At 49.0% G+C, this 22,400-nt stretch overlaps 7 protein-coding genes across 7 annotated transcripts; 4 read left to right on the top strand and 3 right to left on the bottom strand.

The window, feature by feature from the left end:
- Positions 1–725: 725 nt before the first annotated feature.
- On the top strand, positions 726–2,578 carry VTN31DRAFT_5058 (uncharacterized protein; the record flags this gene model as incomplete). The annotated part of the gene is made up of 4 exons (XM_069405515.1): positions 726–1,055; positions 1,128–2,214; positions 2,274–2,490; positions 2,548–2,578. 4 exons carry the CDS (start codon positions 726–728, stop codon positions 2,576–2,578), a joined length of 1,665 nt encoding a protein of 554 aa, XP_069260571.1.
- Positions 2,579–2,806: 228 nt separating this feature from the next.
- On the bottom strand, positions 2,807–4,313 carry VTN31DRAFT_5057 (uncharacterized protein; the record flags this gene model as incomplete). The annotated part of the gene is made up of 6 exons (XM_069405514.1): positions 2,807–2,915; positions 2,965–3,038; positions 3,088–3,220; positions 3,277–4,022; positions 4,085–4,159; positions 4,221–4,313. The coding sequence occupies 6 exons, from the start codon at positions 4,311–4,313 to the stop codon at positions 2,807–2,809; spliced, it is 1,230 nt and encodes a 409-aa protein (XP_069260570.1).
- A 730-nt stretch (positions 4,314–5,043) lies between these two features.
- VTN31DRAFT_5056 (uncharacterized protein) lies at positions 5,044–5,914 on the bottom strand (the record flags this gene model as incomplete). Its single annotated transcript, XM_069405513.1, has 2 exons — positions 5,044–5,081; positions 5,155–5,914. The coding sequence occupies 2 exons, from the start codon at positions 5,912–5,914 to the stop codon at positions 5,044–5,046; spliced, it is 798 nt and encodes a 265-aa protein (XP_069260569.1).
- A 764-nt stretch (positions 5,915–6,678) lies between these two features.
- On the top strand, positions 6,679–7,429 carry VTN31DRAFT_5055 (uncharacterized protein; the record flags this gene model as incomplete). Its single annotated transcript, XM_069405512.1, has 4 exons — positions 6,679–6,805; positions 6,860–6,915; positions 6,969–7,010; positions 7,061–7,429. 4 exons carry the CDS (start codon positions 6,679–6,681, stop codon positions 7,427–7,429), a joined length of 594 nt encoding a protein of 197 aa, XP_069260568.1.
- A 354-nt stretch (positions 7,430–7,783) lies between these two features.
- On the top strand, positions 7,784–8,776 carry VTN31DRAFT_5054 (uncharacterized protein; the record flags this gene model as incomplete). Its single annotated transcript, XM_069405511.1, has 1 exon — positions 7,784–8,776. The coding sequence occupies one exon, from the start codon at positions 7,784–7,786 to the stop codon at positions 8,774–8,776; it is 993 nt and encodes a 330-aa protein (XP_069260567.1).
- Positions 8,777–11,242: 2,466 nt separating this feature from the next.
- Positions 11,243–13,253, top strand: VTN31DRAFT_5053 (uncharacterized protein; the record flags this gene model as incomplete). The annotated part of the gene is made up of 7 exons (XM_069405510.1): positions 11,243–11,308; positions 11,362–11,417; positions 11,476–11,586; positions 11,640–11,699; positions 11,764–11,934; positions 11,994–12,116; positions 12,176–13,253. The coding sequence occupies 7 exons, from the start codon at positions 11,243–11,245 to the stop codon at positions 13,251–13,253; spliced, it is 1,665 nt and encodes a 554-aa protein (XP_069260566.1).
- A 213-nt stretch (positions 13,254–13,466) lies between these two features.
- VTN31DRAFT_5052 (uncharacterized protein) lies at positions 13,467–20,047 on the bottom strand (the record flags this gene model as incomplete). Its single annotated transcript, XM_069405509.1, has 4 exons — positions 13,467–15,128; positions 15,175–19,356; positions 19,411–19,702; positions 19,761–20,047. The coding sequence occupies 4 exons, from the start codon at positions 20,045–20,047 to the stop codon at positions 13,467–13,469; spliced, it is 6,423 nt and encodes a 2,140-aa protein (XP_069260565.1).
- Positions 20,048–22,400: the final 2,353 nt, after the last annotated feature.

Raw genomic sequence — 22,400 nt, 5'->3', positions numbered from 1 at the left:
TTCGAGAATCACGAAACAATGGAGTTGTCTCTCATTTTATACGACTCCTGATTGTTACCACGTGGAAACTCTACTAGGCTTTACGGGGAGCTCGAGAGTCGAGTGTCTCAAGGTGACGTGCGTTGGTACCTAAGGTAAGTACCTACTAGGAGGTATGAAAGATTATCAGGGCACACTTGGTCACATGACATATGCAAGGGCGTGATATTTCGCAGACAGGAACCGTAGGAGGACAGAGTGATCATTGCAAATACCGCTGGAGAGAAGAAATGATCTGGCAATTGATGCTATGTACATAGTACTAGTATCAATCAAGAGGAAAGTAAGGGCTGTACAGTGTACTGAGCTGTCAATCGACTGCAGACTGCAAGAACCTACTAATTTGACTCCTTATTGGAGTAGTATTACTTTGCATTCGGATCGAGGCGAAGAATACGTGTCGCGGATGCAACATGCTGTTCCATCTAAGCATTCCAGGTACTCCAGACACAATGGTAATCGCATCCCTGTTCCGTGCCGCCTGCTGATTGAGAATGAAGGGACTGGGGAATTCGAACCACGCAGATTTGGTAGCTACCTGTCAGAATGAAGGCATATCAAGGTCTTTTCGATTCATAATCCGATCGTCGGCGAGTATTGGCTCCATAAAATTCAGACCTTTGCACCAAGCTATAGGATCATAGTTCTGCTCACTTCAGTCATTCGTTTCGAATCTAGAGCGACTAATGTTTCTGTTTCTTCTTCTCGTATCTGGCTTTGTCCAGTTTGTGGCCGCCAAAGAGGTTTACCTGTACTGGAACGTCACCTGGGTGACTGCGGCACCAGACGGCTTCGAGAGACGCGTGATTGGTATCAACGGACAATGGCCATGTCCCCAGATTGACCTGACGGTTGGCGATCGGCTGATTGTGGATGTTGAAAATGGTTTGGAAGACCAATCTACTGCAATTCATTGGCATGGTTTTCGTCAGCACATGTCGGGAACCATGGACGGTGCAAGCTGGGTGACACAGTGCCCTGTTGCACCGGGTCAAGTCATTCGCTATGATTTTGAGGTGAATACTTAGATTGCCGTCAAGTTCATCGATCAAACGAGATCAGCTTACATTGGACGTACTTTTCGACAGGTGGATCAAGCCGGGACATATTGGTACCATTCGCACAACTTGGGACAATATCCCGATGGGCTTCGTGGAGCGATAATCGTTCATGAGCGCACTCCGTCCCTGGAATACGACGAAGAGTTCACCATTACCCTATCGGATTGGCATCACCAGGAAATGCCAGAACTTCTCGACTACTACCTGTCAGAGGAAAATTTCGCAAATACCGGGGGAGAAGAGCCAATCCCTGACAGTATCCTCATCAACGACGCCATAAATCCAATCTTCAAAGTCGAGCCCAACAAAACCTATCTTGTTCGTATCATTTGTTTGGGAAACTGGCCAGGGCATGCGTTTCTTTTCGACGAGCACGAAATGACGGTTGTAGAGGTAGACGGTGTCTTTGTGGACCCATACCCCGTGGGCCAGCGTCATGTCCGCTTGGCTACTGGTCAGAGGATGAGCGTTTTAATCCGCACCAAGTCAGATGCAAGCAGAAATTACGCCTTCTGGAATACGGCGGATATCAACATGATGTTCAAGTACTGGAACAAGACAGTTCCCTCGGACTATAATCCAAATGCTACGGCATGGCTTGTATATGACGAGGCAAAGCCGCTGCCACCGCCTCCGACAATCTATAAATTTGACTTTGTCGATGACTTGGATTTTATTCCGGCTGATCACGAACCTCTCCTGGAGCCGGCCGACCATCAGATTATTCTGGATACCGCAAATTCCTCGAGCAATGGTGTATTGAGATACACTATCAATGACCAAATTTATATGCCGCAGTCTGTCCCATCGCTCTACACGGCGTTGACCGCTTGGCCAAAATACTATCGATCGGACCCTCGGGTCTACGGGAATGTCAATCCCTACGTAATCAACTATGGCGATGTCGTGGAGATCGTTATCAACAACTATCATGGCAATCTTCACCCTTGGCACCTACACGGCCACCAGTTCCAAGTCCTTCAACGAACGGAGGTCAATGGCGGTTACTTCGAGGGCTATTTCCAGAACGTGTCGGCGACTCCGATGAGAAGGGATACGATTATGGTGCAGAATTACGGGCATGTGGTGATTCGATTCCGTGCTGACAACCCAGATAAGTGTTTCTTCGTTTCTTTTGTTCTGATCATCGTGATAAACTAACGAGCTTTGTACGAATATGGCTATTGCACTGCCACATCGAGTGGCATACTGAGTCCGGGCTTATTGCAACCATCATCGAGGCGCCGGATCATCTGGAGAACCTCTATCGACCGCGGGATCACTTGCGGGTATGTGCTGCATACCCAGCACCTATGTCCGGTAATGCGGCTGGTAATGTAGGACTTAATCTGGAAGGGCAAAATGACATGGTTATCCCAGGTGATAGCGGGTAAGTTGCATCTCCTGAAGAAAATCCATGATCGATTACTTGCTTAGCCAACATCAGTGCCACTTATCCACCCCCCGTGTACACTTAAAGATTAGGGACAAACTATAACAGTCGAAATGAGGTATACATTGCACTGATCAGGTTCGTGCAGCTTATTTGAGATAAACGATCCAAGCAATGCATTGGATAGCCTCTTGTGATTGGGGTACAGATTGTAAATATCAATCAAATGATGGGTTGTATTAGAGTGTCAAGGTTCCCAGATAGAGCCGGAGGCATCGAATCCTGGGAATCCGTTTACGGAAAACCTGCAGGCTCACTTTTTCAGATTCCATTCGCTATCCTTTGGGAAAAGACCCTCGAGCCACTCGTAAGCTACTGGCAGACTGTCGGGGTAACCCATGTGAGGAAGGTTTTCATAAAACCTAAGGCGTGTCAGTAACTAAAGTATACTCAAGCGGCTTCTGTTCTCACCTTCCCTCTTTATAACTTCCGTGATTGAACAAAATCAGGCAGTCCTCAATCGGAACGAGACCATCATCCACGCCCTAGTGTCATTAGAAAAGCTCTCGGTTCGAATGAAGGGGAACTCCATACATTCAAAAGTAGCAGTCTACAAGATGGCTGCTGAGCGATGCCTGTCTCAATCAAAGAGAACTTTTTCTGTCCTTCCTGCTTCAACTCATCCACATTTTTGAATCCGAATTTTCGAACCATTGCGGGAGTCAAGCTACATGCAAATTGTCAGCATCTCATCGTCAGTACAATTGCCTGAGTTCAGCTTACGGGAATGGATATTCATGGTTGTCAACGTTGGCCAACCAGCCTTCATCGAGAAAGTAGTGGCATCCAGGGCCATGGGCAATGCATCCAATGAGACGATGACGATGCGTGCAAGCAGCGCGGATGGCATAGTAACCGCCGGCGCTGAGGCCCCAAGCCGCGACCTTGGTCATGTTCAACTCAGGACGGGAGGCCATGTAGTCTAATACACTGTCCCACAAACGATCTGGGGACTCGGGGTCGGCCGGATCCGCTGGACTGTCTGCGGTTCCAGGTATTTCGCAAATGACGCAGGCCCAGCCACGACGCACGATCTCGTGGGAGCGCTGCGAGTTGTCTGTACGGTAACCATCCAATCCTGTCATTATGAGGACAACAGGGACAGGGTTTGACGCGCTTGCACGCTCTGGAATTCTGACGAGAATTGGGATTGTGGCGCCATCCTTTCCCGCACGGTGTTTGTGCTCAATGATTACTTCCTCGATAGGGGGCTTCCAGATCGAGGCAGCTTTGAGGTAGACTTCTTTCTGACGCTCAAAAGCGGTCCGCTTAACCGAATTCTTTCCGTCAAACGGGCTCACATAAGGAAAGCGTGAGATACGGTAGACGACTGCAGCACGACAATACAACTCAGACGCTTTCTCTGAATCACCCCTTCTGTGTGCTTCATCTGCCCGTTTCTCGAGGGCAAAAGCAGTGTGAACAAAAGCATTCGTGTAGGCAGCGCTGTATCCGTCGTTAATGTTTTCCTGAGGGCAACATTAACTCGATTATTCTCTGAATTGTCTCGACGGCAAGGTGCATTTCTTACAGCAATCAGCTTCTGAAAAATGGGTTCGAAGTCCTCATAGGCGCCATCATGAAAAGGATAGACAGATTTCTGACACTAACACGTTTCAATCAGCCTTTCCCTTGATTCTTGGGCAGAATAACAGTTGTACACCCACAGCAAACTTCCATTTCAACTCCCATAGGTTTTTGATCGACCCTTTGTGAGGGTAGATTTCATTGAATTTGCTCCCAAGAATCCACTTCTCCATCTTGATGGCGTGCCTGGTAGTTGTTGATGCCAATAAGTCCATGGAATACTCTGCTGAAGATTTACTTGATGTATACATAGTAGGTAGAGCAGAATACGAGCGCTACTGAACTGCCACCCTCGGCGAAGACGATGATCTGCAGATGAATAGTACCTGATGCGTCAGTCTCCTGTTTCGTGACAAATCAGACCATTCACAATAGCAGTGAGGAGAATCACACGAAAGCGAAATCGACATCTGAGGATGACGTTGACATTGACTGAATGCAGGAAATTGACAGGCTTTAGGTATGTAAATTAATCGACACTTATCCTAATCTTACCAAAATCGGTAGAAACCGAGATCAGGCATCTGCGAAAGCATCGAGATGAGGGCTCCTCTGCCTTCGATAGCCGCGAGCGTTAACGAATCTTTCTCATCTAAACCAGGACAATAACTGACGAAGTATCCGCGGCAGGCAGCCACCACGAAGTGCCAATGGCGACGTTGAGAACATGAGGACAGCTGTCGACTCGAAGCGGAAGATGAAAATTGAGACATACGCATGGTTACGAGGTCTGCAGCAGTGATGAGTGAAGTTAACTTGTATTAGTCGTATTTGAAGGTGGAATAACAGTCTTATTTCTAGAATCTAGGAAGATATTGTCTGGATAGTAATGCAGTAAGATTGGGCCTTGCCTTTCTTCCCCTGAAAGCCGAAAGCACAGGATGGTCTGACGACTTTCACATCTCAGACATTAGAACCTCCGTTGACAGGGATTATTTGGCCTCCGCAGCAGTCAGTGTCTTTGGAATTTCGATTTATCCATTGATAAGACTCTGAAGTATGGATAGGACTCACCATTGATCCACTCCCCATCAGGACTGGCCAAAAAGGCGACAACCCGGCCAATATCCTCAGGAAAACCGCACCGTTGAAGTGGACTGGCATTGGCCAGAGCTGTCTCAATCTCTTCCAGAGATGAACCCTTGTTGCAGCCAGGTGCATATCGCCAAGAGTTCTCCAGCCACATGTCACTCTTTATGCCGGCAGGAGCAATTGCATTGACCGTGCATTTCTTTACACCGAAGTCGGCAGCCAAGCACCGCGTGAAGCCTTCGACTGCTGCCTTACTCCCAGCATACAGAGCGTGCCCCGCAACACCAAGTCCAGCAGCAATAGACGACATAAGAATGACTCTTCCACCATGCTCGATGTGGTCAAAGGCATGCTTGGCAACGAAGAACTGGCCGCGGGTGTTGAGATTGAAAATCTCGTCGAAATCCTCGAGTGTTGTCTCCTGGAGAGACTTGAACTTCTCCTTGCCGGAGTTCGAAACGACGATGTCCAGTTTTCCCAGTTGCTCGACGACCTTCTTGAACATGACTTCGATTTCGTCCAGGTTGGTGAGATCTGCCTGGACAGCAATGCCTCGGGACCCGAGGGCTTCGATTTCCCTCACGATTTTTTGAGCAGAAGAGGAGCTGTGCGCATAGTTGACTGCCACATCCGCACCTCGCTTGGCCAACTCCAAAGCAATGCCGGCTCCGATACCGCGGCCACCGCCAGTAACCAGGGCGACTTTTCCCTCCAGAGCCCTGGAAGTTTGACCATTATTCATAGTGACCATCTTGAATGGCGAATATTAGAGAACGTTAAAATTGATATAATTTCGACCAAAGACATGTCTCTCTGTCTCTCGGTCCTGGTTACAGTGCTACTTATCTTAACGGCCACAGTAATGGAATTCGGCATTTTGTTGAAGAATGGCTCTTCACGAAGCTGGTTTCAATAAATTGCGGTCGAGGACGATCTCTGCATTCGTATGTCATCAAGGAAAAAACGGAGAAAGTAAATAGATTTGACCTATTAACTTCAACGGTTACATTCATGGCAACGACTGTTTGCGGATTCGGTCTGTTTTTAGGGCAAGGCTTCCGGAACCGGTAAAAGGCAAACAGTCAGGATGTCCTCACTGGGCCGAACGGAAAATCAAGCAAGACTGATGACGACTGTATTGAGGAGTGATATGTACCCCATACTTGGATTCGTAAAGTGATGTTTCATCAAGATCACAAGAACCCTTTCGACATCTGTGACAAATCCGGCTGTACATGAGACTTTACTTCGCACTTGTAGACCCATGAGTTACTATCTCAGTTTTTGTAGAATATGTGCGAATGGATATCCGAAATAATGCAGACTACCTAATGTCCATCTTATTCCGACTGGGCATGTAACACTGCGGAAACTGCAGTCGCTAAATGTTATGGCCACGATTCAGGTCGCACACGGCCCTCGACGCTTCGCAATGCATTGGTCAAACGAATGTGCAATAGCCAAGCCATCACAATGATATATTATCTGATCAACCAGACCATTTATATGGTCACTCTTTTCCTTAGCTGCTGGAATAAGCCGTCGTCTCGAACCACAGTCATGGCTACTTTCTCTAACGGCGATGCTCAGTGTCTTGAAACAAACAAGCCTGCATGGGACATCGAATTCAAGGGTATGCTCATTTGCTAGCCCCAGAAGACGGTCGCTGAAAGCAGCACGTCACTAGACTATCTTGAACTCTCCAGAGTTGTTTTCGAATGGGCCGACAGCTATGATGCAAAGGTATCGCTCACATCTCCTCTTGAAGTTGAAGATCTGATGATAACGATTCGCAGGACTGGCCTCGATTGAGAAATATTCTTGCTCCAACCCTCACTGTATGCTTCGAGAGACGGACGTATCATGAACTTATCCAACGTGCCAATAGGTTGACTACACAGAGATAGGTCTCAAGCGATGGGAATCGATGGATGCAGAAGAATTCATGGCCATGGTCTCCAGTCCTGATTTCTTAGGCGACCCAACTGTGAAGACACAGCATTTACTCGGGCAGACCTGGTGGGAGCGTGTTTCCGACACGGAAGTAATCGGTCATCATCAGCTACGAGCCGCGCATCAGGTCTACACAACGCCAGATCTGAGAGAAGTGAAACTAAAGGGCCACGGTCATGCGACGAATGAGCACTATTACCGAAAGATCGACGGCGTGTGGAAGTTTGCTGGTTTGAAACCTACTGTGAGATGGAACGAATATCGATTCGAGGAAGTCTTCAAGGCAGCCCAGGTCAAGAACTGATGTGGCAATCATAATCATTGATTGCCATTGAATACATTCCGGTCGACGTTTTCTGCGTGGGTACAGTCTAGGTATTTTGGTGGCACCGAGTAAGATTCGTCCCTAGTTACAATTTTTGTGGTGAGGGTTTCATTTAATTGGCTGTGTGGATGGATAGAGGAGCATGGAATGTATTCCAGCTTTACGAGAGAATGAGAGGCGCATCAGTATGGAATGCTAGTGAATATATTGTATCGCAGTTCAATCCCAGTCCATAAACTTAAGACGTGTTTGTCAAGTCATCATCGTCAGAAGGACAATCGTCTCGAACCGGGACCAACATTCATACAGTTCTCATCAGCTCGTGTATTTACAATGAAGAATATATTTGTCCACATTGGGCTCGCTGCTTCAATAACAAATGCAGTGGCAGCGAAACACTCAGCTACCGAGGATATCGCCGGTGCGTCCGCTTACACGCTTTATCAGTTTCCGGACAGTGGATCATGGATTGCAAATCTTGTTGGACGGCAGAATAGCGGCCTGGTGGTGACTAGGGCGGACGTTCCGGAGGTTTGGGTCATCGATGCTCACGATGGAACCGCGGAGCATATTGCAACGATCCCGGATGTCAGCTCCCTGATCGGTATAACTGCTATTGATGGCGATGTGTTCGTGGTCATTGGTGGAAACCTAAGCCTTGAGACGCTCGAACCACAGCCGGGATCTTTTACAGTCTGGAAAGTGGATTTGGACTACAACAGCGTCGATGTCAGCCTGATTACCGCCATCCCCGAGGCCAAATTCCTGCACGGCGTGACAATGTTCAGGCGCTTTCATGGGATCACTGAAGTGCTGATCGCCGACGCAGCCCAGTCGGCCGTCTATCGGCTCAACACAGATACAGCAGAATACTCGATTGCACTCCAGGATGATATCCACCTCGCCGGAGCTAACAATATCCAACTTCATAACGGATATCTATACTATACCTCGACACCAAATAAGTTCTTCGGCCGGGTGCGTGTGAACTGGCATGATGCCTCCGTCAGGGGGAACTTTCAGACCATCTTCAACAATTCTGGGCTCATCCCGGATGGGTTTGCGCTGAGTCGTAACGGAAAGGCAGCGTACATGGCGACTTTGCAGCAGAACTCAGTCGTCAAGATTGATTTGGATGATGATCGCCATGACGTTGTGACGATCTATGGCGGGGAGAACTCGACAAGTATCCCAGGGCCAACGACAGTTCTCCGTCAACGAAATGGTCAGCGGGACATTCTTTACGTGCCAACTAATGGTGGTCTGGCGGCACCCGTCAACGGCACATACACGGAGCCAGCAAAAGTGGTTGCGATTGAAATTTGACTGTTTTCTCTCGAGCTTGTGCAGAGATTTGTCTGGATTACCTACCTATGTGATGGACAATCGAATCTTGTTTCAGTCTAGTTACTTCGTCCCAAGGTCCAGAGACGAACTCGTACTCGTAGTCCAGCTTGGAAGTATAGAAAATTATATGAAGGCGAATAATTAAGACTTGGAGCTAACGTTAGCTCAGTCAGGAGATTAAGAAGTACTTGAAAGCGCATTCTAACGTACAAGGCTACGAGCTGAACCATGAGAGGTTCGTATCCATCATGGGACAAGAAGGTGCCCTGGTCGCGGGAAGTGGAGCTCCGGCACTTTTTAAAGTTCGTACACTCGTGTTATGATGATATGATCATCCTGGGTCCTGGGAGGCTGAGACGCCTAAGGAGTGACAGTTCTCCACCACCATTGCTCTCCCGAGGCTCCGAGTCACGTCGCAGTTGTTCGCAGTTGTCTGCACTCTTTCCATACTCTGTCAGTGTACGAGTACGGAGTACAGATAGTTCCGAGACCGCTAGCTGTCGGAATTCGGAATGGACTCGGGTATTCTGCATTGTTGAGTTTAGGAGCTCGGTGATATGCACATACCGGCATTTCGTTGTCCTCGACTCCGTACGGGGTATTCGTACATGTACCTACCCCGTACCAGTAGACCTGTCTCGTGCCCATTGATGGCTATCACGGAATACATAGTTACCCCGTCTCATTCCGTTATTCGGTGAAAAGACTGGAACGCCCAGTATGACTCACGAAACAGACGGCGAGCTACAAACACACCACGCGTTAACAGGTAGGTACTTAAGTGCATAGGTTACCTCTTGGGTTAGTTGGCTACCTATCCTGGAGGCGTTGATCGGTCGATACATGCATAACCAGTTGTGGTGGACATCATGGCAGAGGGACCATTTTATGGTCATTTCGAAGCCCTGAAAAGTGCCTAATGACTTTATACAGTGTCGTAAGATTATGAGCAGATCGGGACCTACTCGTAGGGTACTCGTAAGTTTCATTGAACAAAGTTGTCCTAGATAGTACTCGTAAGTACTTAGTATTAGGTAGGTAGGTACTCCGTGCTGTACGGAGTATGTAACTTTGTGTTTGCGGCTGTTCTCTACATCATTTTGTCGAGGTGCCCTGTTCGGCTTCTTCATGAGGACATACAAATTGGAGATCGGCAGTTCGGCCTTTGCAATGGCGAATCCTCGGCTCGCCCACTCGTATGTAGAGAGCCTCAGCGGTGCGGTGAACCAACCAATGGATGTTGATTTGATCTAGTTATGTACGGAGTACTGCACTCCGTAACTATCCGTAACTAGGTAAGTACCGGCTACGTAAAACGGTACCATACATCTAGGCTATCCAATCACCTGTACGGAGTACTCGTACCGGGTACCTTACTTGTAGGTTAAGCCTGGTTAGGTATGTACTAGTTTGCAATACCTAATTTGGCTAGCAAACTTAAATTTAAATCAGCCTCAAGTGGTCCAGGCTTCAAACCTTGCAGAGTTGCAGTAACCTATCCGCGCTCCCGGTGTTGCGTGTGGAGCCGCGGATACTCGAGTGTACACTCCGTACTTAACGGAGAGGTGCTGAGGAGTAAGGTTCAGTTTCCAACTGATCCGCTCTTGCAATTGCACTGTTCCAGATCTTCTTGGATTTTGTGTGATAATCGCTGGCGTCCAATTCAAAACCCATCTGAAAAGAAATTCATTTTGGTGACTTTTTCAGTAACTTATAGTCTTCAGTCGATTCTTCGTGGTTGGAATTACCACATCATCCTTCGGTTGTTCTCATGGGACGAGTCCAAACTTGACCAATCCTGTACGGAGTACGGAGTAACGGGAGCAGAGAATTGTCTGCATGCAGTTGCATGGCCACCCGATCGTTCTGCACAGAGTGACAGAGTCCATTCGGCAGCTCACATTTCCGCTCCAAGGGAGGCATCAGGAATGTGGGCATGATTCTGGAATGTTCAGCCATAGAAGCCAATGCTCTACGTAAAGGGGGCTTTTCACGGGGGTGCGCAGCTAGGAAGTGTAGAGCTGCATTCGAAATTTCTGAAAGCCACGCCGAACCCGGCGCATTACTTGCATTCATGGAAGGCTTGGTGCTGAAAGGCTGGAAAAGACCAAGAGGGACAATGTTTTGTCCGGACATCGGAAGAAAAAGCGTAGTACACCCGACAAGCATGGCAGCCTGGCCGAATTGTGAATGATCTATAAAGAATGACAGCACGCCCACCAGACATTACCTTCGTAACCTCGCAGCAACTCTAGTCGTTGATTGATACAACTGTTTTCACAGGATACACTCGCTTATTGCACAGCTCTCCTTCCTGCCACCATGATCCTTCAAGTATTTCCTTTTATTCTTGTATATATTATCCATTGGGCACAGAGCGCATGCGTTGAATATACATTGGATTTGAGTTGGGAGTCGGGATCGCCGAATGGAAACACGCGGGAAATGATATTCGTCAACGGCCAGTTTCCTGGACCGCCATTGATCCTCAACGAAGGTGACGATGTAACCGTTAGTGCCATTTTACACTGTGTGGTTTTCTCTTTGCTAAAGATACTGGACAGGTTTACGTGAATAATTATCTTCCGTTCAATACGACAGTGCACTTCCATGGGATTGAGTATGATTAGGGTTGGCTGTTCGATGCTAATATAACAAACGGCTAACATGTGGGATAGGCAACTCAACACTGCTTGGTCAGATGGCGTTCCAGGCCTGACGCAGTGGGCCATTCAGCCAGGAGAGTCATTTAAGTACCAATGGCATGCAAATACATACGGCACATACTGGTTAGATTTATTTGATACACATGCGAGAAATGATGGCTGATGGAAGGTAACAGGTATCATGCGCACGCGATGGCAACAATTCAAGACGGACTTTACGGTCCTATCTACATTCGGTAATTCAAACCGAATGATGAAGTCAACAGATCGACAGCAAGAAGACTAACATGGGGAAAACAGACCTGGACCTAGAACTTCGAAACCGTTTGAATTGATAACGTCTGACCGTCGGGAACTCAGGGCCATTGAGCGCGCGGTACGGAATCCCGAGCCCATAATGCTCTCCGACTGGACCAATTTCACGTCCTTCGAGTACATGAATGCACTTGAAGAAACTGGCTATGATATCTTGTATATTCTTCCGGAAAGTCTTCAATCAGCCCTGGCAAAAAAAGCTGACTTTTGTCCAGCTGTGTGGACAGCATCCTCGTCCAGGGCAAAGGCTCTGTGTACTGCAAGGAGCAGTCTGAATTGAATGCTCTGATTCCACCGCCAGTCAAGCAGATAGTTGCGGATACTGTTACTGACAAAGGGTACGCTAAAACCCTTTACACGGTGAATCACTATTGCCAACAGCTGTTGGTCAATACAGATGTCTTCTATTCGTCACTGCAACTCAGGGTAACTGGGAACACCACCCAGAGAAACTGCCACCAGGTCTGAACGATGGCTGCGTGCCTAGCGAAGGCCCAGAGGAGGTATTCTACGTCGATCCAAACCGCCGCTGGGCCAGCCTCAACTTCATCAGCGGTGCCAGTCTCAAGGCACTGGTCGTATCTGTCGACGAGCATCCTATGTGGGTTTACGAAGTTGACGGCCGATACATCGAACCTCAACTCGCACACTCCATCGAAATGTACAACGGGGAACGATACTCGGTCTTGATCAAGCTCGACCGCGAGCCCGGTGATTACCGAATCAGAATTGCCAACACTGGAGGGAATCAAATCATTTCGGGATTTGCTACGCTCTCATACAAGCGGGACAACCGAGCCACACCGCGCGAGTCTGTGCCCTACATCAACTACGGCGGCCAAAACGTCTCAGCCGACGTGATCCCGCTGAACTTGTCCAATCTCCCTCCATATCCACCAGTCTATCCAGCGGAGAAGGCTGATGCGTTCCACCTCTTGACCCTAAGACGAATCAACTCATCCTGGGAATGGTCTTTAGATGGCACGCAGTTCCTCCCCAATGACCTCAGCGCAATCGAGCCTATTCTGTACAACCCGAACACAAGCGACATCGCGCCTGCTCTCAAAATCGCCACCAAGAACAACACCTGGGTGGATATCGTGTTCCAGTTGGATGTCGGGGACCCGTCCGTGACACCAGTGCAACCCCCGCATCCGATGCATAAGCATTCCAACAAGATGTTCTTGATCGGTTCCGGACAGGGGCAATTCAACTGGTCGTCGATCGATGAAGCCATCGCCGCGAGCCCGCAGAACTTCTTTCTTGACCGGCCACTCTACAGGGACACGTTCGTGACATCACCCCGTGGAGTGTGGTGGACGGCTATCCGGTATCATGTTGAGAATCCCGGTCCGTTCATGCTCCATTGCCACATGGAGACACACCTTTTCTCGGGTATGGGTCTTGTTTTGCTGGACGGCATCGATGTTTGGGAGGATATTGTGCATGATTCTTGGGAGTGTGGAAGTTGGTGAAGTTTCGGCATGACATGATTTGTTCAAACTGTTCGATGTCTGTACAGACTAAATAATTATAATTACAACTCCGTACCTAATAACAAAAGTCGAGTTGCTATTGACTGTTGGTTAAATTACAATGGCAGATCGAAACAAGATCAAAACGCAACACATGCTTCAGGATACTAGCAATCTGGTTCAGATAGAAAAGTCAACTCGAAACCGAGAACATCACTGAAAAGCTCTCTCAATAAACCGTGACAGTCCCTTTGCTTTTTGCCCATTCATCATCGTGAAATGATTCACACCGGGCATGGCCTCAATCATGGCCACCTTCTCCTTCCCGACTAGGGTGTCCCAGCCATTGGGCCCGAAATCGGTACGGTCGTTGAGCAACCACAACATCTCACGCGGGTCTTGACTTCCATCCGGCGCAGGCTCCGGCCGGGGATCGCCGGGTTTGCCACACACGCCGTCTTTGGCCCAGAACAAATACGCACGAGGCAGCCGGCTCTTATAGCGGGGATCCGTGCTGGGGAAGGGTGTAGCTTCGTACTTGTCCAGAGCGTCGATGAACGCCAGGAAATGGGGCAGCAACCAATCCGGCGGTGGCGTCTTGCCATCCCCAAAGATTTTCATCGAGTCGAAAAACTTGTAGAGCCGCGGAGGCAGCTTCTCCAACCCAATAGGGAAAGGCGAATCGAGAAGGAGTAAACGTTCGACAGTCTCTCCCTCCTCAATGACTAGGCGCTTGGATGCATCGTAGGCGCAGATCCCGCCAGCGGACCATCCACCGAGGTTGTAGGGACCTTTTGGTTGCCGGCGACGAATCTCAGCGACATACGGTGCAGTCAAATCCTGCAGGGCGCACGTCAATTTCTCTGGCACTTTCATGTACGGACAGTTCAACCCGTAAACGCAGACATCTGGAGAGATTTTCGGGATAGTAGCGTATGACGTAGAAGAGCCAGAGCCATCAGGGAAGAGAAACAATGTATGAGTAGCAGTCTTCGGATTCCCCTGGAGGAGAATTGATGTTGCCGGAGGATGGGATGACTGGGACTGTTTCTGAAGATCCGGCTCGAGTGCACATTGAGCGGGATCCAGTAAAGGCGTCAGAGATTCTACCGCAGGTTTCGGCTTCAGGTCAAGGGCCTTCTCGATTGCATCCAGTGTCTGGTGCTCAATGAAAAACTCCGAAGGCAGATCCAGTTCAAGAGTCTCCCGCAGCTTTCCTAGGACAGTGAGAGACATAAGCGAGTCCATTCCCAATTCTCCGATGTTGACGTTTCCAGCTAATTCGTCTGGCGACACTCCTATCTCCTCGGCAATTGTTTGACGGATTATGACCAGCGTGTTGTTGTTATGCACTGACTGCGCATCTTTGTCGGTAAGAGCCACAAAGCCGCCTGGCGTTCCCGGGGTAGATGGCATAGTTGACGATCCAGTGTCCTCGAATGTCGACGAGACTGCAGATGACTCACTGGAGTCGGACGGAATCGCCGCCGTTTGCTGCATCATGACCCGTTTGAAGTCTTTGACAGTCGGATGGTCCATGAACACTGTCGACTCCAAATCGATGTTCAACTCCTCCCGGAACTTGCCAGTGATAGTAAGGGAGAGAAGCGAGTCAACACCGTAATCAGCAAAAACGAGGCCATCTGACAACTCTGACTGCGCGACGCCAATTTCTTCTGCCAGAATAGCCAATGCCCGTGCAAGGAGGTTGGACCCAGTGCCCTTGACATCCTGCTTAGGCAGTTCGGGAGCAGGTATCTGCTTGGTCACTCTGGCCTTTGCATGTATAGGTGTGGGCTTAGAAGGAACAGACTTCGCGCCACTGCCCACGGGCGGGAGAACTGTGTTCAGTATCTGCCGCGGTATTCCCTGAAACTGTATGATGTTAGAGATGAACCTGAGAAATAGCACGAAGTCTCACCTTGACACCTCCATAGACAGCGATGATATCCTCATCCTCGAACACATAAACATCCCCAGCATATATGGTGCCCCGCCACGGTTGCATCTTCACATAGGTACGATACGTGACGTCGGCGGAGAACTTCTTCAGGCACCGCATAGAATCCCATCCGTGGTTCACGAACACAATGTTCTGAGAGTCTGTGGCATCATTGGCGTTCATCACAAAACCAGAGAGCTGACCGAAGCTGTCTATCCAGTAAGGGTTTCGATGGAAATTGGCTGGTTCTGCCTGGAACTTGACTCGCGCCGTTGCTTCGTATTGCTCGCTGTCGAGAATGATTTCCTGCATCGACTTGTACTCCGGTCCGTACTCGACCAATGCACGGAATAATTTGTATGCCATACCGTTGCCAAGCCTATGGCTCTTCCCTGCTGCAGCTGTCTCGTGGAGACGATCGATACTCCTGCGAATCAGGTAAGCAATGCGCTTCCACTCATCCTCCCAAGTACTGCAGTCAGAGAATTTGACTAGGCAGCTGCAATGCTCAGCAATCTTCTTGCCATCAGAGCTGACAGAGTATATCTGGATGGTGGCGCTTTTCTCGATCCAATTTGCGGTGGCAGATGCCCGGAAGAGCTGAGGTCCAGCACTGTTAAAAATCAGCGGCTTCGGAACAGACACATTGCAGACATCGAAGCCTGAGCCGCGTAATTTCGGTTTGAAAGTCTCAATGAGATACTCTCCTAGAGACTGCGCAATTTCCGCATACAACGAGGATGGACACAACGGTACCCCGTTGACTTTGTGAGACATCATGACTGGAGCGAGAAGAGGGTCTGCGAGATCAGATTCCATTACCACAGTCGCCATCGCTCCATCGCCCGTTGACTCCACAATTCTTTGGACTGCGATCGTTAACCTTTGGTTCGCCAGCTGAGAATTCTGATCTTCACGTGCATCCTCGCCCTTCGTCAGACAAAAATCATTCTTGTAGGGCATCCAATAATTCTTGATGTCCCAGCTATAAGCAGGGAGATAGAGAACGCGTTGACAGGCCGCAAAGTCGTGATGATACTCCCGCCACTGAATATCGAGACCGGACAGGTACGCAGAGGCCAAGCTTTGTGACAAAACCTTCCATAGATCCTCATTGCGACGGAGCGATGCGATTGTCTTAGTCTGGGGACCCAGAACAGACTTAATCATCGTCGAGCAAATCGTATGCGAGCCAATCTCAACCCAGACAGTTTTATCATCTATGAGCTTGGCATAGCGAACAGCTTCAAGCGCCGCAAGGAAATTGACTGTCTCTCGGCAGTGGCGTCTCAAATATTTAGCACCTAACAAGCCATGATTCGATTCAGTAATGACTTCACCCAGCAGCGGGGAGACCACGGGGATGGCTGGTTTGCTGAATTGGACCCCGGAAGCTGCGTCTTCGAGTTGTTCTAGGATTGACTCGACCTGTGCGGAGTGAAAGGCAAATGGAACTCGAAGTTTCGTGGCCTTGATGCCGGCCGCACTCAAGCCCTCGCTCAATGAATCAATATGCGTTGAAATGCCACTGATGACTATCTCAGAGGGACCATTGATGCACGCAACCTCGTGGACTTCCGGATCGAGGAAGGAAGTGATGTCGCTGAGACTGGCGCGAATAGCGAGCATGGCATGAGTGTTCGGCTCGCACTTTTCCTCGAGGAGTCGAGCCCTCCGACCGCAGAGATAGATGGCGTCGACAATCGTGAGCACACCGGAAATGCAAAGAGCAGCGTATTCTCCCAGACTGTGGCCAAGAACGAACGCAGGTCGGACTCCCCATGAATTCCATAATCTTGCCAGCGCGATCAGGAGACAAGTGGTCCCTAGTTGGACAACCACGGGGCCCAAGCGTTCAATTGGAACACTTCCGTCAATCAATGGCAGAATCGATGGGAATCCCTGGTTCTGCGCAATTCCATTCAAATGCAGAATATCTGACCGGAACTGACTAAAATGATCATACATTTCCCGACCCATCGCTGTGTACTGGGCCCCTTGTCCAGTGAAAACGAATCCAACCGAAGGGGTGCGCGAGGGAACTGGGCTGAAGCTATCACGAGAGGCAGATGCTTCCAAGGCGTCACGGACCTCTGAAGCTGTCGACCCGGACACAATCACCCTGAACGGATGATGAATACGGCGCGCAGTTGTTGTGTAGGAGAGTTTCGCGAGGAAATTCCCCCGACCTTTGCCGGAATCATTTGCGGCGACGTAGCTGACCAAAGACTTGATGTTGTTCTTTAGTGATATCTGAGACCTTGCAGAAACGGCCACGATGTGTGTGGACCTTGGGTCGTCTGGGATATCTGAATCACGAGGCGCATCTTCCATGAGCAAGGCAGTGTTCCCTCCAGCAGCGGAAAAGTTGTTCACGAAGACTTTCCGTTCTCCAGTCGCAGGCCTCGGCCACGGGGTTGGCTTGAAGGCAATGTGGACATTGCGATTGCTCAAATCAGTTGGAAAATTGTGATTGATCTTGGTTTTGATGCCACAGTGAGGGGGAATAGTACTCTCTCGCATCATCAACAACACCTTGATTACCGAAGAGACGCCGGATGCTGATTCAGAATGGCCGATATTGGCTTTCGTAGAGCCTAGATACAAGGACTGCTCTGGCTTTCGTCGGTAATCTGGTGCAAACACACCCAATACCGAATTCATCTCCACGGCATCACCAGCCTGTGTCCCCGTTCCGTGCATTTCGATGTAGCTGATGTCATGTGGGTCCACATTTGCTTCATTCAGGATCTTCTCGAAGATGTAAGTCTGGGCGCCAACATGAGGACGAGTCATCGATACAGCCTCGGCGGAATGATTTGTGTAGGCACCGACAATTACACCATAGATAGGATCCTTGTCAGCCAGCGCATCTTCGAGTCGTTTCAGCACAAGAGTGCCAACAGCGTCAGCTCTGCAGTATCCGTCGGCGCCGTCATCGAATGTATTGCAGTTCCCTTTCCGGGATAGAAAGTGCCCGCGATCGAGTCCTGCATGGTTGTCGGGATTCGTCAGGATATTTGTTCCGCCGGCGATTGCAGTGTCACAGTCGTTCCTCCATAACGAGTTGCAAGCCATGTGAATTGCTGCTAGGCTGGACGAACATGCAGTATCGACACTAACACTGGGACCGCTGAATTTGAAGTAATAGTTGATCCGACCTGGCGTGAACGCTCGGTTGCCTCCTGGGATGAAGTAGGTGTCGATATCCTGGCCGCTGTTCACTTCACGGTAGTCGTCGCTGGTCATCCCGTAAAATATGCCAACCCGGTCTCTCTGTGTTGACTGGGTCGAATCCGGGACCAATCCGGCCATTTCCATGGCTTCATATGCAGTCATCAGGGCTAACCGTTGACCCGGATCTGCCTGCAGTGCCTCGCGCGGCGACATGTTGAAGAACCTCGGATCAAAGAGCCCTGGTTCATTGACCCAGCATCCGTACGGCACTTGGCTCGTGTTCCTTTTTTTTCCAGTCAAGTCAACGTGAGTTTTCCAGTCCCACCTGTCTGGAGGAACCTCTTTGTGCACATCAAGTCCTCGGTACAAAAGATCCCACAAATGCTCGATAGTCGGGGCTTCAGGGAATCTGCCAGAGAATCCAATGATAGCAATCTTGGATTTTTCGGGCCGACCAGTACAGTTGATGTTTCCGTTCTCACTGGGAAACTCCATCAAATCGTTGCCCAGGCTGACATCCTCAAGGCCTGCACGTTTCAGTGTCGATAGGAGACCGGAGGCCGTGGCTGTGGCAACAGGAATAACGATGCATTTGGAGGTAGAGGCACGCCCCAAAACGGATCCGCATTTATGAAGGACCTTGTCCCAACGCAGCTTCCGAAGGAGAATCTCCTCGAGCGCAATTCTCAAGAGATCCCTAAAGGAGGTCGCCATAATTTGATTTCCAGTGGCGCTCGACAGCAAGGGAATGCGAGATTCACAAAGACTGTTTGTGTCGCTGTACCGAGTATCGAGAATCCAGTCAATGTCGGCCATTCCATAAAGATGAGGGGCATGGAAAGGGGCGTGCACGGCCACTCGAAACGGTTTCGCATTGTTGATGTGGTTATCGATAAATTCTTCCAATGTTGAAGGTGGGCCACTGATAGTCAAACAATTGGGACTGACAGCGCTAATATATGGCCGAGTTGAAGGAGAGAGACCCTGCGAGAAGTTAGCTTTAAGCCGGAGTTGCTTGATGATAAATAGCAAGCTTGCCTTTTTCCTAGAGAAGTCGCAGATTGCGGCTTCGGCCTCGTCTTCTTGGACGCCAGTGACCACAGCTGACCAACTGGGGGATTGACTGTCACCCGGTCCCACAAGATCTCTGAATTTAAGACTGCAGAGGCCTAAACGCAGAGAAACGACTACTGCCTCCACAGCGAGCGGAAGAAGTTGGCCAACATTTTGTGATGATGCCACCGCAGCGGATGCAAGTAGACCCGTGCACAGCCCAACGACATAGCTGTTGGAGCTCTGTGGGTAGTCATGGCCTCTGTCTCCATAGTAGCTGTAGCATGGTCAGTAACAATAGTCTTGGTAATCAGGATAACAGGTCAAGCGCGAACCTGATGAATGCGGCAAGTTGATAGATACAAGTCAAGGTGCTCTCGAGAGCGGGATTGGGCGCAGTCCGACGATACTGCGCAAGCAAATGGACAATGCTGGTAAAGCGAGGAAATATTTCACGATCTGAGGGAGGCAGCCGTGAAATCTCGTGGCGAAGCGCATGGAAGCATTTTTCGAAGAAAGAAGCAAGAAAACTATTGTCCTTTGTCTGAAGCAGACAGCGGAGTCCAGGCTCGAACTCGCCAGTCTGATCACCAAAGAGATAGACGTGACTAGTTCCCCCCATTATCAACAACCCATGATTTGGTTTTGCCTCACTTCTGTTTGACCAGCGGATAGCTCATCCAATTAAATTCCAGCGTTTCCTGTTGACTGAATAGACGTAGGGCTATACAATGTCAGCGTGGATTGTGAGAGTGACGAGGAGCTTGACAGATGAGTTGACGAAGACAAGGGACATTTGGACAGAGTTGTTTTTTTTTTTTTTTTTTTTTTTTTTTTTTTTTTTTTATTTTGACGCAAGCTCTTCTCCATCCGTTCCGAGACAAGATGGGGGAGGGCGACGAGGTATGCAAGTCATAGTTGCTCCCACTGATTTACTGAAAGCAAGCACAAGCACGTCACAGAAAGCTGGGTCCAGCCAGTCCTGACGGTCCTGGACGAAGTTTGTCTTCGAATCAGGCGCCAGGGCAAGGCCGAAGCCTGGAACCAACTCCGGCATGTGATTCTAGGAGACCTGATTGAGAACCCGTTTTCAGACGGTTAGATCTTACCGTTGCAACTTTCATCCAATAGTCCACAGTCTCCTACGAAGCCATGTGCGACACAATCTAACATTCCCGGCGAGTTTGAGACAATCCCTCCAGAATAATTTCCGGTAGTCCGGAAACTTAGGTGTGGAGAACCATTGAGCACGCGAGATGCTCATCGCGATCTCGATCTGGCACGCCTTCCAGTGCATGGCAGATTCGAATGTCGGAAAGACTTAACCGATCTTTGAAGGAGATCCACGAGAATGAAACGATGGATTGAGGTGACGCGAAGACAGCGATGATTGGAGGACAAAGACTAACAGAGTTTGCCGGATGCGGGAAGTTACAGAAAGCTCCTACTATGATGTCACGTGGAGAGTTCCAACCCTAAGTGCGACGTCTCTGTGCCATCAATCCTTCAGTGACCAATTTCGTACTGTAGCAGAGATTGACAGCAAACCCTTCAAGCAAACAAGAACTTTCAGTTTGGCTTCCTACGGAGAGTAAGTATTACTTTGCTCTATCGTCTTGAGAAGGAATGATCGCACCATGCTTATTTTGGCAAGTCCTCTGGAAAAACGCCGGACTCCTCCAGTTGCTTTGCAATCTGCACCAACTACTACGGTACTTCCAAGATTCATCAAATGTCAAGTTAATCTACTCTTGATACTATTTTCAACATACTGAGTGAATTTGTCTGCTAGAACAGGTATACAAGTCGACAGGTCATCGGCGTGGTATTTCAAGCGAAGAGCTACTACCTTTCCCCAGTAGACTTGCTATTGTAATCATGTTCGAGGGTACTGCCATAATCCATGGGTTTATATCTATATTGAACTGTGTATTAAAGGGTGCGACAATTATCCTAGAAAACACTAGTCCGCATACTGATTGTTCTGTACTCCGTATGGAGCAAAGAATTGTTTTTCCATAGAGGCATCAAGTGAGGAGCAAGTGAAGTACATGGAGAGTACTATGAAGTGCTTTGATTCTCGAAGTGACTTGGCCAGTGGTGTTCTGAGTGACTTTTGGTTGCCTACTGAGAATCGATTCACCAACTGGCCTAAGCAATGCGAATGGAATGTGGGTACGGAGTAGGTATAGGTAGTAGGTAAAGCATGTGCCGAAAACGTCGGTTCTCCTTTTTACGCTGAAACAGCAGGAAGAATTGAGGAAAATATCTCCGTGTATCGTTATTAAATTTGCTACGGACTGTTGAAACGGTGACATTCGAAGTTGATGTTCACATCTTTGTTCGAAGTAGAGTACTATTGATGTGGGCATGTCTTTGTGAGCACGTATGTAGTAGTACTATCTTACACACGATGAGCAGTTGATCCGGAACACGTTGCATTAGCAGATTGCTTCTCTATGATGGAATACATTTATGCACATCATCATTACATGTATGCTACTGTAGCACGGAGAGCAATTGAAAGTGTGATGATGCGATCCCCGGGACGGTCGAGGTCGAGATGGAGAGGCATGAATCAGAGTAGGCTCTGCAAAGAGGCTGAGTGCTCGGGCGAATAGCGAGGTAGGTACTACCTAACTATTAAGGGAGGATGCCAGTTCTTCGCGTACGAGGATTGATGGAAATTGATGGGCTACCTTGATTCACCTAGCCAGAGTGCTGTCAACTGGCATAACCACGAGGTGACTAATACTCACATTCTTCAATTGTTCTGTATCAGCACTCCACGTACCTATTGCCCTTGAAACTTAGAGCCTTAGGTAACTACAACTAGTACTACATCCTACACAATGACTGAGCAAGCTCCCAAGTATTACTATGCATAAGTACTTTAGCCCTTAGTTCGGATTGAAATCAGGCAGACTATGACAGTTGTCGAAGTTCGGATGGCTCCGACGCGATCCACGGTTAAG

The sequence above is a fragment of the Thermomyces dupontii genome, assembly GCF_041956625.1.
Source record: "Thermomyces dupontii strain NRRL 2155 unplaced genomic scaffold VTN31scaffold_4, whole genome shotgun sequence".
NCBI lineage: Eukaryota > Fungi > Ascomycota > Eurotiomycetes > Eurotiales > Trichocomaceae > Thermomyces > Thermomyces dupontii.
Note: the sequence above shows the minus strand (reverse complement) of the source record. Positions and strands in the feature narration are given on the sequence as shown.